At 44.3% G+C, this 15185-nt stretch overlaps 1 protein-coding gene across 2 annotated transcripts in view; it reads right to left on the bottom strand.

Moving 5' to 3' along the window:
- LOC118359279 (Golgi apparatus protein 1) overlaps positions 1-15185 on the bottom strand; it is a 29694-nt gene that overhangs the window by 9586 nt on the left and 4923 nt on the right. The window contains exons 2-15 of one of the 2 annotated variants that reach the window (XM_035737737.2): positions 7727-7756; positions 7431-7517; positions 6658-6873; positions 5376-5579; positions 5114-5185; positions 4683-4869; positions 4262-4476; positions 3776-3897; positions 3546-3647; positions 2621-2774; positions 2388-2426; positions 628-765; positions 328-414; positions 125-187 (exon numbers count right to left, since the gene is read on the bottom strand). In XM_035737737.2, coding sequence (XP_035593630.1) covers positions 125-187; positions 328-414; positions 628-765; positions 2388-2426; positions 2621-2774; positions 3546-3647; positions 3776-3897; positions 4262-4476; positions 4683-4869; positions 5114-5185; positions 5376-5579; positions 6658-6873; positions 7431-7517; positions 7727-7756 — 1716 coding nt within the window. The remainder of the gene's footprint in view (positions 1-124; positions 188-327; positions 415-627; positions 766-2387; positions 2427-2620; positions 2775-3545; positions 3648-3775; positions 3898-4261; positions 4477-4682; positions 4870-5113; positions 5186-5375; positions 5580-6657; positions 6874-7430; positions 7518-7726; positions 7757-15185) is intronic. The other variant, XM_035737739.2, reaches the window with a different exon arrangement.

The raw sequence follows: 15185 nt of genomic DNA, 5'->3' as shown, positions 1-15185 counted from the left end.
ATGGATCATTTTACATTCTTGACAGGAGAGATATCCCGGTCATTGTTAGTAGAGTTAAAATGGGGGTTGGTGGTATGAGAAACCCTGAGAGGGCGCTCGGGGCTGTGGTAGAGGTAGGACTCACGTGACAGTGCGACTGGATGACTGGCTCACAGGCTCTCATCAGCAGGGTCTCAATCTGAATGTCCTGGTGGGAAAAGAGAAGAACGCCCTTTTACCATGTGACCAACCATAGTTTACCACAGCCAGTTCTTCTTACATAGCAGTCAGTAAGTCAGTCAGTCAACCAGTTAGTCAGCGTGTCCCTGGTACTCCAGTCTCTCTCACCTCAGACGCCAGTTCAGTCAGGTTGCCCACCACATCCCTGCACTCTGACACCAGCTCCTCTAGGTGGTCCTGTAGACACTCCAGTTCCTGGAACACCAAAAAAAAGTCCATGTCAAACTTTTTACACCCTGGTTGTACAATTACTGTCCCCCTGATCTAGCCCCAATATGTACAGCCATATTCTATAGTAAAGGACTGTCTGCATCCAGCATTTTAAAGCAAAACCATCACGTCAGCAGTTACAGGCTACAATTCAATTAATGGATGAGATGGCAGACAGCAAGCGGTCTCCTCCAGTACCTGTCCAGACTCCGTCTTCTCACTGCACCACTTCCCCAGGTCAGTCATACAGCGTCTCTGCAGCTCGGGGTCCAGCTTCACATCCAGCGCCCTCTGGTGGAGGATACGCTGCACCTCCACTTTACAGTCCCGGGACAGCTAAAGAATATCAAAAGAACAGAACTCAACACTATTAAAAAAAAAAAACTCAGGATCTGGATCAATTCCATTTCAATCCAGTCAATTGGACATTCAGGAACTTCCTAAATGTACTGATTTGAAATGGAATTGAGGCCAACCCTGTTTAGGATGCAGGACAAGAAAACTAGACAGTAGGGGAGATAGGAGCCCCCAAGACAGACCTGTGTCAACACTTATGGAAGGTCCCATCAGAATTATGTGTTTGCTTGAAGTGTACATTCAGTAATATTGAATGGGCAATCACAATAAATAATCCCACTTAACTTCACCAATCAACCATTCCAGTCAAATATTAAAAATGGCCCAATGCAGATGTTATTATATCAATATCAAATAATTTCTGGTAAAGACGATTTACTCAGAGAATTTAGCATGATTAAAGATTAGAATGTGATTACAGCCATGGTCAAAAAGTGGTCACTGCTCAATAGAACTCGGACAATGCTCCGTGAGCAGAACGGCGCCAAAGTCCAGTGTCATCTGACAAGCTAACTAGTGCCTGCAGGTTCATGTGGGATAACATGGGCTTTTTATAAATGAAATCCACAGAATAATAAAATGCTAAAAAAAGTGCGCACACAGACACAATTAATTTACAAAGCTAACAAACAGAATCAGTATGTACCCTCCCCCATTTTTGTTTAGTTTATTTATGAGTTTTCCCTTTAAAATCACCATAGAAACAGGCCCTCTCAAGGTTGATTGACCAGGGTTTGAAAAATAGAAAGCCATGGATCTCGAGAAGAAAATGACAAAGGGTACCAAGTTGATTTTGATTGGTCCAAAGCGTGGAAACGCCTCCAAATGTTACCACCTCACAACGTCGAAATATGGAAGCGATACAACCAAGACCAGTGCAGTCTAAACTAGCAACGTTCACAACAAACAATCTTATTTAAATCAACACTGTACAAGCATATTAATGTTATAATATTGTAGAGAACAATTTAATGATTCACTGTGTGTGATTCATACTGACATAGGCAAAAACAAAACTAGGTTTAGACACTAATTTAGTAGCACCCTCTTGAATTGGCCCGTATTTCACATCATTCTAGAGCAAGAATTTTGCTAGGACTGTCTGGGAGTGGTTATTGGTAGACCGGTTTGGAACTCTGTTATTGATCTATTAACCAATTTACCGCCTGGTGATGTCACCAGGCAGACCGAAACTCACGCCAATCAGGTTGATGAGGTCTTGCATAGATTGCATTTTCAACCAGCAACTACCAGGAAATAACACAGATTCCATTTTTTAACACTTTTACAGTGTTAGTTTCTGCAGGAAAACAGAACTTTGCACTGGGCCTTTAAGGTAGTCATTCTCAAGACCATTTCCTGAGTATAGTGATCGTTACATCACATAATCCCACTACTGATACCAATGACACATTCAACATGTAGAGGTGCATGCACTCATACTTTAAGTCGTTGGCTAAATTATTTCATCATCAAAAAAGTACTCGAATTGAAATTCTCCAACAAATGAAATCTATAATATGCCCTCATTTTGACCAGAATCAACTTTGGGAATCAGAACCTAATCATGATAATCATCACTAACAAAACACTGAACTTACAACGAAAACATGTCTTCCTGTTTCATCCACTGCATTTCCCTTTTAAAAAGGACAACACCATCAGAATGTACTGAGGACAGATGCATTTCTAAAAAAAGGTCCTAGATCACTTCAGACAATATTTTGGTTTTCTGTGATAATTTGACATTTAGCTACATCTATATTCATGTTCCTCTACATTAGCCACTGATAGCTACGTTTTGTGCAGCGCACTGCGGTGAAATCAATCCTACCCGCCGTCCCTGCTCCTCTGTGCGGTAGGCGTGGCGGTACAGACAGGAGAAGATGGCACCAGGTGGCATCATCTCACTTGTCTCGTTCCAGCCGTGGGCGTGGCACAGGCGGGAGGCATCACCCTGGCACTTCTTATAGAGGATGGGGTCCAGTCTGGCAGACAGTAAGAGGAGTGTGTGTGAGGATTAAGCAAATACATTTATAACATCCTTTTACATCAGAAATTGTCACAGTGATTTTACAGTAACCCAGCCTAGACCCAAATGAACAAGCAAAAGCACAATGTGGGAAACCATACCAGAGCACACTGACCAGGCATACTAAAAACCCTTAATATGGAGTCTGATCAGGCCCCTAATAGGCTTTGAATGTGTGAAGCATGTGAGAGAAAAATTACAGGGCTGTTTAATACTGTTTATGCATCGAAAAGCTATGAGGAGTACTCTCTCATCTGTATCTGTGGGGCTGAGTTGGGCCTCTGGAGCTTGAGCTGACAATCGAGTTGCAGCCTGACATTCCATAGACAACATGTGGTAGGTGTAACCGAGATAGCCTGGAGGAGTAGAAGAAAACCCCTCATTGTTTCTAATCATCCTGGAATCTGGGAAACTAAACCGGGGTTGGGTTAAAACGGCACCAGGTGCAGATAACCATAAGATGAACCCAAGATGGCCGATCTGCCTGGGGGGGGGTGGAACCAGCCATGACTAAGCATTCTTAGTGTCAGCTATATGAGAAACAGGATTCCTCTGTAATGGTTAAGCTCTCGGCAACACACTTTAAAGTGTGCGGTCGACCAGCCTCGTTATTGCAATAATGAATCAATATTGAATAAAGATGATTGTTTGAAGAAATGACAGTCTCTCACTTGATTAGAATATTCCATGACAAGCATCACCATAAACTAGTAGCATTGCTACTTACTTCCAGTCCCGTGCTATGAAGTACTGCAGTTCCAGCAGCCTGTGTTCACAGTCCTCCACCATCTTCTCAGTGTACAGGTGCTCCATCAGACAAGACAGGATCCTACACAAAAGCACATTGGAGCTTAACAACTCCACAGATATACAATGTACTACATGCAATTTGACATACAAATGTTCTGCTAGCTTTGTGTAAATCAAGCAGGAGAGAGGAACAATTTGGTGACTCACATGGGGTCTCCGTTGCGGATGTGTTTGCAGGCAGTCTGGATGACAGACTCACAAGCCTCGTTCAGGGCCCGGTCTATACGGTAGTCTGCCCCAGGATCAGCCTCCTGGATCAGGGTCTGGAGCTAAGAGAAAGAGCGAGAGACCCAAACCTTCAACAACCACTGTCTGGTAATGGGAGGGTTACACAGCTAGATGACTAGGCAAACTGCACGTGTAGTAAAACTTGACAGTGGTTCTCTTTTCTGTTTGACCTCGGTGGTGGGATGTCCTAAATATAACTAATTTTAAGATTTAACATTTTTAAAAAATAAATAAAAATATTTTTACAGGCATTTAAAAAAAAACTACAATAAAATTTAAGAAATTTAAATTAAAAAAAAAAAAAAAAAAAAAAATTAAAAAAACTCTGAACACCACCCCCTTCCAGACCTCCCCCGCCCACCTTACACAGCAGCACCACTCCTGGGGAGAACCCTGTGAACTCACAGCTTTCTGGCAGAGGTTGTCGATGGTGCCCATGTCTCCTCGGCCCACCCTCATGAGGCAGTGCAGGGTGCGTCCCTTGCGGTGGAGGCCGGAGCAGTGGGCCTCGATCTCCCCACGGCAGTGCAGCACGATCTCAGGGCTCAGAGAGAAGTCCTCCATCAACATCCTCCTGTAGTCTAACATCTCCCCCTGACACTCACCGCTCACCGTACGACCTGGAACACACACACGTCAGGAAAAGTCACATAGGAACTACAAGTGGGGCACTAGAAAGGCATTTCATTTCATTAAGTGGAGAGAAAAACCCTCAAAGTAACAGCAGTGTGACACCGTATGAGAGAAAGACTAATACAGATTGACAAAACAGGTTGACAGGGAGAGACACAGATATAGATTAGGAAGAAGAGACAGCCAGCCTAACCTCTGTGTACGGCAGACTCCAGACAGAGCAGCAGGTAGGAGAGGCGTGCCTCGCGGGCGCGGGGCATGTTGGTGTCCACGCTGCAGCGGTACTTCCTCAGGTCTGTCTTGCAGGCCTTGGCCAGGGAGTAGCTCACCTTGTAGTCCTGGGTAATCAGCTTTTGACGAGTGGTCAGGGCCTCTCTGCACTGTGGTGGCCAATAAAAACACAGCTCTGGTCACAATCTACATCTGACTCACTGACTATAGAATGGAATTACCAGAACAGATATTCCCATTCAAGGGTGTTCTCTACATTTTAGACAACCATGCTGACAAAATGCCTTGCAATAACAGCATTATTCATATGGACAAATGACAAGTAGCAGAAGATGGATATTATTATTTTGTCGATGACTCCGTTCCAACCAGGCTGAAGAGCAGAACACGTACCTTTTCAGACATGGCCTCCTCAAACTTGTGGTTGAAGAGACACTTGTAGACTCTGCCCTCTCCGGCTGGAGTCTAGACATCAAACAAAATAGAATTGTGATTCAATGATGAATTCATTTTCACATTCCCAAAGTTAGTGACAAAAACGCCTTTGCAAGGAGCTTGGATTCAACTCGAATAAAAGTCTGAATGCATCTGACCCCGAATCTCGGAGGACCCCGAAATGAAAGAGACGAGAAGTGAACAGGAAGAAGGTACTCACATTTTCACAGAAGCGCTCCCGGTCCTCCCGGCAGGAAAAGTAGAGGTATCTATCCAGGTGGAAGTCGTCTGAGGAGAGTTCAGCCACACGCATGATGGCCTTCTTACAGTCAGGCCTGATGGCATGGGTCCCGGGCTGCTCCTCTGCCTCCCTGACCAGACCCTTCTCCAGGCATGCTATCACCTCACCTTGGGAGTGCACGTCCTGAGGGACAGACAGGGTGGCATGGGGACAGTGAGATGGATACGTTCAAGTTGGCTACAGCACTGACACGTCTCTGTGCGAGGCCAGGAGAGGTGTTAGCGCCCAGAGTTGCATTTTGGATGCAATGTTTTTATCAAATTTTTTTTCAAAGGATTTATTTTAGCAATTTAATAGAACACACAACCACAAAAACAGTCAGAGAGGGGAGGAAATACACTAGTAAATACAGAGAAGTTAAATACAGAGAAGTTAAATATTTTAACTTTTTTTGACGCTGAATTATTTTTTATTAATTCAGCATCAGGAGTTATTGCCGTTGTGTTGCCCTGACAACTGGCTTCTGATTCCTGAAGGCATGGTCATTAATCATCCTGTAGAAAGGAATCATTCAGAGGATGCCAGGATGAAAATATAAATTGTTTAACACTGGGAGTTTCAGGAGCATGGAAGCTAAATTTGTCATAAATCATGACTGAAGTAGCTAAGTTACTGACTGCAGTGAGCAGTAACTCAGGAGGACTCATAGCCAGGAAAACCACACTGGAGCTCAGAGCAGCACAGAGGCAGTAACTCAAGCCTGACTACATTATGCCCAAAGCAGGAAACCTCATGTAGTCATAAGCCATGGTGGAACACAAAGTGTCAAATAAAAAGGAAAACCAAGCAAATTAGAAACCTGCACAAACAAAATGGGCATATCCTGCGCCTGTCCATGTTTTTTGTTACCTCTAGAGACAGAGACCAATTCATACAAATCTAATTCTATATAAAGCCCTCATGACAAAATACTGATTTAAAAAGTGAGCAAGTGTTCCATCTTTACAGACGTGTAGGCTACTGAGTCGCCAGTGAAATGAGTTGAGAGTAGACAGTAAGAAGAGACAGGTGTGTATGACAGACAAGGTTAGATCTATGCCTATAGATGTGGTCCTCTATAACTCAGCTGTTAAAGCATGGCCAGGATGGTGGGTTCAATTCCTGGGACAAAATGTATGTAAAGCGTCTGCTAAATAGCATGTACTCTGATATATCACAGAGCAATAACAGACAGGTGAGAGAAGGCCACGAGAGCAGTCACCTTCTCGCCGGTGGATATGCTGCCACAGTGCAGGCTGTTGATGTCCTCGCGACAATTGTCCATGAAGCCACAGATGAGGCGGTAGTCGCTGAACACGATGCTGGTCATCTTGGTGATGTACTGGTTGCACTGGTACTCCGTGATGTTGCCGCGGTGATCCACCAGGCAGGAAACCAGGTAGCCCTTTCCTCTCTCCTCTGCCGCACATTCTTTTATCTGAATGGAAGGAGAGGAAAATTATGGTTAGCATGTCACAATAAATCTTTCTTACACACTTAGTTTGCATGGGCATCAAAGGCCTGTGCACGTAGGGGTTAAGCCAAAGCCAATCCATGATTAAATAAATGGAAGAAACTACTATAGGCAAGCCACTTTTTTCTGTAATTGAAGCTTTTCCAGTTAAGTGCGTGGGTGTGTTAGGCCTACTTCCAAACGGTGTGTTGGTACTAGGTGACAGTGACAGTAGTAGCATGAGGACAGGACCTAGTAGCAGTAGGTAGCCTGATGGTTAGAGCATTGGGCCAGAAACCAAAAGGTCGCTAGTTCAAATCCCTGAGTCGACAAGATGAACAATCTGTCAATGTGCCCTTGAGCAAGGCACTTAACCCTGGAGCAATTAGGGTTGCCGTTGATAATGAGTTGGGATATGCAAAAAGCCAATTTCATGCATGTACACTTGTACATATGTGAAACAGGACAAATAAGCAGATGTAATCATTATTATTACCTATAGTCAGAGCCATAAAGCTCTGCCAGCTAGCTAGCCAACTTACGTCAGAGATGGTGGTCTTGCACACCTCCACAGCCACAGACTCAAACTTGGGGTCAGTCGTCAGGTTCAGCTTGTAGTTCCACAGGAGCTGGAGAAAGAAGACATTAAACAAGTCTATTGATAGCTTAGAGAAAAACAGTACAGGTCCACTGTGAGTGGGAAATGCAAGCAGGGGTGTGACAGCAGGTCAGACCACAAGTGGGGCGAACAACGCTGTATTAAATCGTTATTCACATTCAGTTACACAAACTGAAAGGACAGTTTAATGATGTGAGGGAGGAAGTTCAAAACACTTACATGGTTGCAGTCAGCGGCGATCTCGGTTTCCTGGAGAGAAAAAAAAAGGGTCAAACTATGATCCGAACCGTAAAGAGAAGCAGAAACATGCTGGGCAGTGAGCAATTAACAGCACAAGGCCAAACAAACAAACACAGTGATGCAGCACTTCGGTTGTCAGTTGGCATGGAGAAGAGCTGAACCCAACACTTAGCCACCAGTAAAATGACTCAACTTGTAGGGCTGTAGAAACATATGAGTGTCACCGGTCAATATCAGTCCCATTTGACTTTATACCGTTAGTGGGCCTGTGCTTAATATAGCTACTGTCTTGACTGAGCCCACCTCCTAAATTATCACAAGGCCATTGAGGAGGAGAGGAATGTCTGCATGCCTCTCCTTAGCACCTCTCAGGCCAGGCTGACTGATGTTTGGCCTCTCTATGGGAGCTGAGCCGCAGGAGGCTGACTAAGCAATGCAGGCCTGTCCAACAAAGCACCAATCAGCGCATTAGCGATAAAATAACATCTCTACAAAATGGCCTACTACAATCTACAGGAGGGCAGGGCCACATGGCAGCCAAATCTTATGTTAGCATTGGAAATAATATCACTATTTGAATATCATGCATTTTTTTCCAGTCAAAATAAAAAATACTTTGATTAAACTTTGGAACTGATTTGTAGTGCGACTTGGGAGAGGTGCCACTGCTTGCTGCAGTTCGGGGGATGGGCAGAGGTCAGAGTGTGTGAGTGTGTGTTTGACGAGCGAGCATACGGACTCTTGCTAGCTAAACAAACTTGTAGACCCCATATATCATCATCATATCTGGTAGTGCCCGTATAATGCATCAAATCGATGCAAAGAAACAAGCTAAGATAGCCAGGCTAATTGAGGCTACTGTATGTTGCTATGCTTCCCGTCCTTATCTACAGCAAATCCATTCAGATTCCACAGCCTACCTGGTGGTTGCTCGTTGTAGTGGACTCCTCATTTAGCTAACTTAATTCCATTTAGCTTTGATTAGAGATCTCCCACTTCACTTGCTACACATGGAGCCACTTTCTAGTGCCTCATTTATTGGCCGACAATAACACGCATGCAACCCCTGTAGGCTACGGTAGGTATTTATGGGGCGCAAGTCATGAAAACTACATTCAAATGTTTGTTTTATTGAATTAAGAATGTTGTGAAATATCATTCTGTTTAGCAAAGTCAGTAATATAATGTTGCTTAAATTAATTTAAAAAAGGTTAGCTTATTAACAGTGAACCTTTTTCTGTGGGATACACAAGGCAATTCTAGGTCTTGTGGCATATTTTGGTTAAACAATCCCCAATTCAATGGAATTGCAACCCTCTGCATGCACAGTGCTTTCTTCCATCACATGTACAGCTGATTCTCAAGATCTTGCACCCTAATGAGATGCTATTGAGCTTTTATTATTTTTATTTTACCTTTATTTAACCAGGTAGGCTAGTTGAGAACAAGTTCTCATTTGCAACTGCGACCTGGCCAAGATAAAGCATAGCAGTGTGAACAGACAACAGAGTTACACATGGAGTAAAAAATTAACAAGTCAATAACAGTAGAAAAAAAAGGGGGGGAGTCTATATACATTGTGTGCAAAAGGCATGAGGAGGTAGGGGAATAATTAATTTAGCAGATTAACACTGGAATTATAAATGATCAGATGGTCATGTACAGGTAGAGATATTTGTGTGCAAAAGAGCAGAAAAGTAAATAAATAAAAACAGTATGGGGATGAGGTAGGTAAAAATGGGTGTGAGCTAAGGACTACATGCTTTCTGATAAGTTTTGATCACAATAATGGGTGGGGTGAATATAATTTATTACATTTTTTTGTTAACTAGTAAATAGTAGCCTACAGCAAAGTGTGTTTAAATCATTTCTAACTTCCTAACAATTTCTGCTAGTTCGTTTTTGCTACCATGTGGGTTTTAGCTTGCTTAAGCCTGCTAACTGAGTGTTAACACTTGTTTTCATACACGTTTTATTTAAAAAAAATTAGAACATTTATTTATCTTACAAAGGAGTTGTTTAATCTAACTGCTTAATTATTTATCTGTACTTGGAATTGTATTTGTAATTTGTTTTGCTAATCTTTACAGGAAAATGCCACGGGCACTATCTGATGTGTAGAGACATTTCACAACAGAAGGAAAATGTAGTTGGAAAAGCTGTGTACATTTGCAAATACTGTGCCAAATCACATGTGAATAACGCAACAAAGATGCAGAATCATCTGCTCTAAAGTTCCCTCAGAGCTCACAAGCTACCTCTGACAAAAGTGCCTCTACTTCTATTCGAGGTGAAAATTATGATGAATCAGACACCTTATCGATAGCAACAGCTCATGTTCCTCCTGGAATCAAGTTGACTCAATGGAGGAACGCTGTCAGAAATGCTGATCAATGTCTTGCTCGAGCTGTGTATGCCACTGGTTCACCCTCTGATGCTCACAGGCTATGTGTATTGGAAGAGATTTCTGAATGTTCTTCGCCCAGCATACACCCCTCCAACCAGACATGCTTTATCTACTCATTTGCTGGATACAGAGTTCAAGTGAAGGTCAAGCAAATCATAGAGAAAGCAGACTATTGCAATAATCTCTGATGGGTGGTCGAACGATCGTGGGCAAGGAATAATTAACGACATCTCCACCCCTCAACCAGTATTCTACAAGAGCACAGACACAAGGGACAGACACAGCGGTCTCTTCATTGCAGATTGGCTGAAGGCAGTAATCAATGACCTTGGACCACAGAAGGTATATTTGCACTGGTGACAGACAATGCTGCAAACATGAAGGCTGCCTGGTCTAAAGTGGAGGAGTCCTACCCTCACATTACACCCATTAGCTGTGCTGCTCATGCATTGAATCTGCTTCTCAAGGACATCATGGCACTGAAAACAATGGATACACTCTACAAGAAACCCAAGGAAACAGTTAGGTATGTGAAGGGCCATCAAGTTATAGCAGCAAAGTATAGCAGCAAAGTGAGAAGAATAAGAGCACCACATTGAAGCTGCCCAGCAACACCTGTTTTTTAATTTGTTATTTCGCCTTTATTTAACCTGGTAGGCTAGTTGAGAACAAGTTCTCATTTACAACTGCAAACTGGCCAAGATAAAGCAAATCAGTTTGACACATACAGAGTTACACATGGAATAAACATACAGTCAATAATAGGGTAGGGGGAAAAAAGTCTATATACAGTGTGTGCAAATAAGGTAAGATAAGGGACGTAAAGGCAATAAATAGGCCATGGTGGTGAGGTAAGTACAATATAGCAATTAAACATTGGAGTGATAGATGTGCAAAAGACAAATTTGCAGGTAGAGATACTGGGGTGCAAAGCAGCAAGATAAATAAATACAGTATGGGGATGAGGTAGATTGGATGGGGTATTTACAGATGGGCTATGTACAGGTGCAGTGATCTGTGAGCTGCTCTGACAGCTGGTGCTTAAAGTTATTGAGGGAGATATGAGTCTCCAGCTTCAGTGATTTTTGGAGTTAGTTCCAGCCATTGGCAGCAGAGAACTGGAAGGAAAGGTGGCCAACGGAGGAATTGGCTTTGGGGGTGACCAGTGAAATATACCAGCTGGAGCACGTGCTACGGGTGGGTGCTGCTATGGTGAGCAGTGAGCGGAGACAAGGCGGGGCTTTAACTAGCAGAGACTTGTAGATGACCTGGAGCCAGTGGGTTTGGCGACAAGTATGAAGCGAGGGCCAGCCAACGAGAGCGTACAGGTCGCAGTGGTGGGTAGTATATGGGGCTTTGGTGACAAAACGGATGGCACTGTGATAGCAAATTGGATGCAGTCTGAGTAGTGTTGAAGGCCATTTTGTAAATGACATCGCCGAAATCGAGGATCGGTGGATGGTCAGTTTTACGAGGGTATGTTTGGCAGCATGAGTGAAGGATGCTTTGTAGCAATATAGGAAGCCAATTCTAGATTTAGTTTTGGATTGGAGATGCGTAATGTGAGTCTGGAAGGAGAGTTTACAGTCTAACCAGACACCTAGGTATTTGTAGTTGTCCACATATTCTAAGTCAGAATGGTCCAGAGTTGGGATGCTGGACGGGCGGGCAGCGATCAGTTGAAGAGCATGCATTTAGTTCTACTTGCATATAAGAGCAGTTGGAGGCCACGGAAGGAGAGTTGTATGGCATTGAAGCACGTCTGGAGGTTAGTTAACACAGTGTCCAAAGCCAGAAGTATACAGAAAGGTGATGTCTGCGTAGAGGTGGATCAGAGAATCACCAGCAGCAAAAGCGACATCATTGATGTATACAGAGAAGAGAGTCGGCCCGAGAATTGAACCCTGTGACACCTCCATAGAGACTGCCAGAGGTCTGGACAACAGGCCCTCCCGATTTGACACACTGAACTCTATCAGAGAAGTAGTTGGTGAACCAGGTGAGGCAGTCATTTGAGAAACCAAGGCTGTTTAGTCTGCCGATAAGAATGTGGTGATTGACCTGGCCAAGGCTTTCGACTCTGTCAATGAATACGGCTGCACAGTGATGGCGGTTATGATATCATTTAGGACCTTGAGCATGGCTGAGGTGCACCCATGACCAGCTCTGAAACCAGATTGCATAGTGCTCGGTTTGTTATCTTAAGGCCTTAGAAAGGCAGGGTAGGATAGACATAGGTCTGTAGCAGTTTGGGTCTAGAGTGTCTCCCCCTTTGAAGAGGGGGGTGACAGCGGAAGCTTTCCAATCTTTGGGAATCTCAGACGATATGAAAGAGGTTGAACAAGCTATTAATAGGGGTTGTAATATTTTCAACAGATAATTTTAGAAAGAGGGTCCAGATTGTCTTGCCCGGCTGATTTATAGGGGTCCAGATTTTGCAGCTCTTTCAGAACATCAGCTATCTGGATTTGAGTGAAAGAGAAATGGGGGAGGCTTGGGTGAGTTGCTGTGGGGGTTGCAGGGCTGTTGACCGGGGTAGTGGCTATTTGATGCTAATGCAGTACGCCACAGGATGTTTTTGTGCTGGTCAAGGGCAGTCATGTCTAGAGCGAACCAGGGGCTATATCTGTTTCTGGTTCTACATTTTTTGAACAGGGCATGCTTATTTAAGATGGTGAGGAAAGCAGTTTTAAAGAATAACCAGGCACACTCTATTGACGGGATGAGGTCAATATCCTTCCAGGACACCCGGGCAAGGTCGATTAGAAAGGCCTGCTCGCTGAAGTGTGTTTTAGGGAGCTTTTGACAGTGATGAGGGGTGGTCGTTTGACCACAGAGCCATTACAGATGCAGGCAATGAGGCAGTGATCGCAGAGATCTTGGTTGAAGACAGCAGAGGTGTATTTGGAGGGCAAGTTGGTTAGGATGATATCTAGGAGGGTGCCCGTGTTTATGGTAGGGTCAATGCTAATTTGTGTGAGATTGAGGGCATTAAGCATAGATTGTAGGATGGCTGGGGAGTTAAGTATGTCCCAGTTTAGGTCACCTAGCAGCACGAGCTTTGAAGATATGGGGGGGGGGGGCAATCAATTCACATATGGTGTCACAGCTGGCGGCATATGGTGGTTTACAGCAAGCGGCAACGGTGAGACTCGTTTCTGGAGAGGTGGATTTAAAAGAAGTTCATATTGTTTGGGTCCAGACCTTGATAGTAAGACAGCCTGCAGGGTTCTATCTCTGCAGTAGATTGCAACTCCGCCCCCTTTCGCAGTTCTATCTTGGTCGGAAATTGTTATAGTTAGGGATGGAAATGTCAGGTTTTTTGGTGGTCTTCCTAAGCTAGGATTCAGACACGGCTAGGACATCCGGGTTGGCAGAGTGTGCTAAAGCAGTGAATAAAACAAACTTAGGGAGGAGCTAATGTTCTTCTAATGTTAACATGCATGAAACCAAGGCTTTTACGATTACAGAAGTCAACAAATGAGGGCACCTGGGAAATAAGAGTGGAGCTAGGCATTGCAGGGCCTAGATTTACCTCTACATCACCAGAGGAAAGGAGGGGGAGTAGGAAAAGGGTACGGCTAAAGGCTTTAAGAACTGGTCGTCTAGTATGTTTAGAACAGAGAGTGAAAGGAGCAGGTTTCTGGGCAAGATAGAATAGATTCAAGGCATAATGTATAGACAAAGGTAAGGTAGGATGTGAATACAGTGGAGATAAACCTAGGCATTGAGTGACAATGAGAGAAATATTGTCTCTAGAAATATCATTTAAACCAGGTGATGTCACCGCATGTGTGGAAGTTGGAACTAAAGGGTTAGCTAAGGCATACTGAGCAGGGCGAGAGGCTCTACAGTGAAATAAGACAATCATTAACCAGAACAGCCATGGACAAGGCATATTGACATTAGGGAGAGGCATGCGTAGCCGAGTGATCATAGGGGTCCAGTGAGTAGTTAGGCTGGCTAGAGACACAGCTAGCGGGACGGGGCTAGCAAGCTTGCAGAAGGGCCTTAGAGGGACGTCGCGATGGAAGAAGTATTTTAGCCTCCTCGTGCGGTTACGTCGGCAGACCAGTCGTGATAGATTAGTGTTCTGTGTAGTAAAGGGGGTCCAGTCCAATCGGTAGAATGCGTATAGTGGCCCAAGAAATTGGCCGATGGATCTCCTCAGCTAACAGTCCAATATGCTCTAGACAGCTCGCGGGCCTCGGCTAGCAGGCAGGCATTCAGGGGACGTCACAACGTTGTAGCCAGTTGAATAACCCCCTCGGGCAGACTACGTCGCTAGTCCAGTCATGAAGAATCATTGAGGCTCCGAACCGACAGTAAAAGGGGTCCAGGCCAATATGCAAAATAGATATTGTAGCCCAGCAGTGGCTGATGGACCTCTTCAGCTAGCCGGGAGATGGGCCTAGCATGGGCTAGCTCCAGGCTAATTGGTGCTTGCTTCGGGACAGAGACGTTAGCCAGGAGTAGCCATTCGGATTGCAGCTAGCTAGCTGCGATGATCCAGGTGAAAAAGGTGCAGAGCTTGCGGTAGGAATCCGGGGATATGGAGAGAAAATAAGTCCGGTATGCTCTGGTTTGAATTGCGTCGTGTAAACTGGCAAGAGTTTTCCGAGCTAAAGGTTAGCTGATGACCGCTATCAGTGGTTAGCTGACTACTAGCTAGTTAGCTGGCTAGCTTCTTTTGGGGTTCCGGTTCAAAAGTAAAGAACAATACTTTAGAAAAAAGCAGATCCACACCACATTGGGTGAGGTGGGTTGCAGGAGAGTATTCTGAAGTTCAGGTTTAGAAAAATATTTTTTTTAAAGACAGGCGGGAAAAAAAGATATACATAAGACACGACGAGGACAAAGACATCTGACTGCAATGCCATCTTGGATAGAGTTCTATCCGTTGGGGTGGTGTCGTCATCATGTTTGACTGTCTCCTGGAGGGGAAGGAGTCTCTCCAAGAAATGGTCATAATCACAGTATGCCGATATGGACAACCCCATCAAGAGGATCCTCCTGGATGATGTATTTTGG

The sequence above is a fragment of the Oncorhynchus keta genome, chromosome 26 (genome assembly GCF_023373465.1).
Source record: "Oncorhynchus keta strain PuntledgeMale-10-30-2019 chromosome 26, Oket_V2, whole genome shotgun sequence".
Lineage (NCBI taxonomy): Eukaryota > Metazoa > Chordata > Actinopteri > Salmoniformes > Salmonidae > Oncorhynchus > Oncorhynchus keta.
This window is presented reverse-complemented; position numbering and strand designations above follow the sequence as displayed.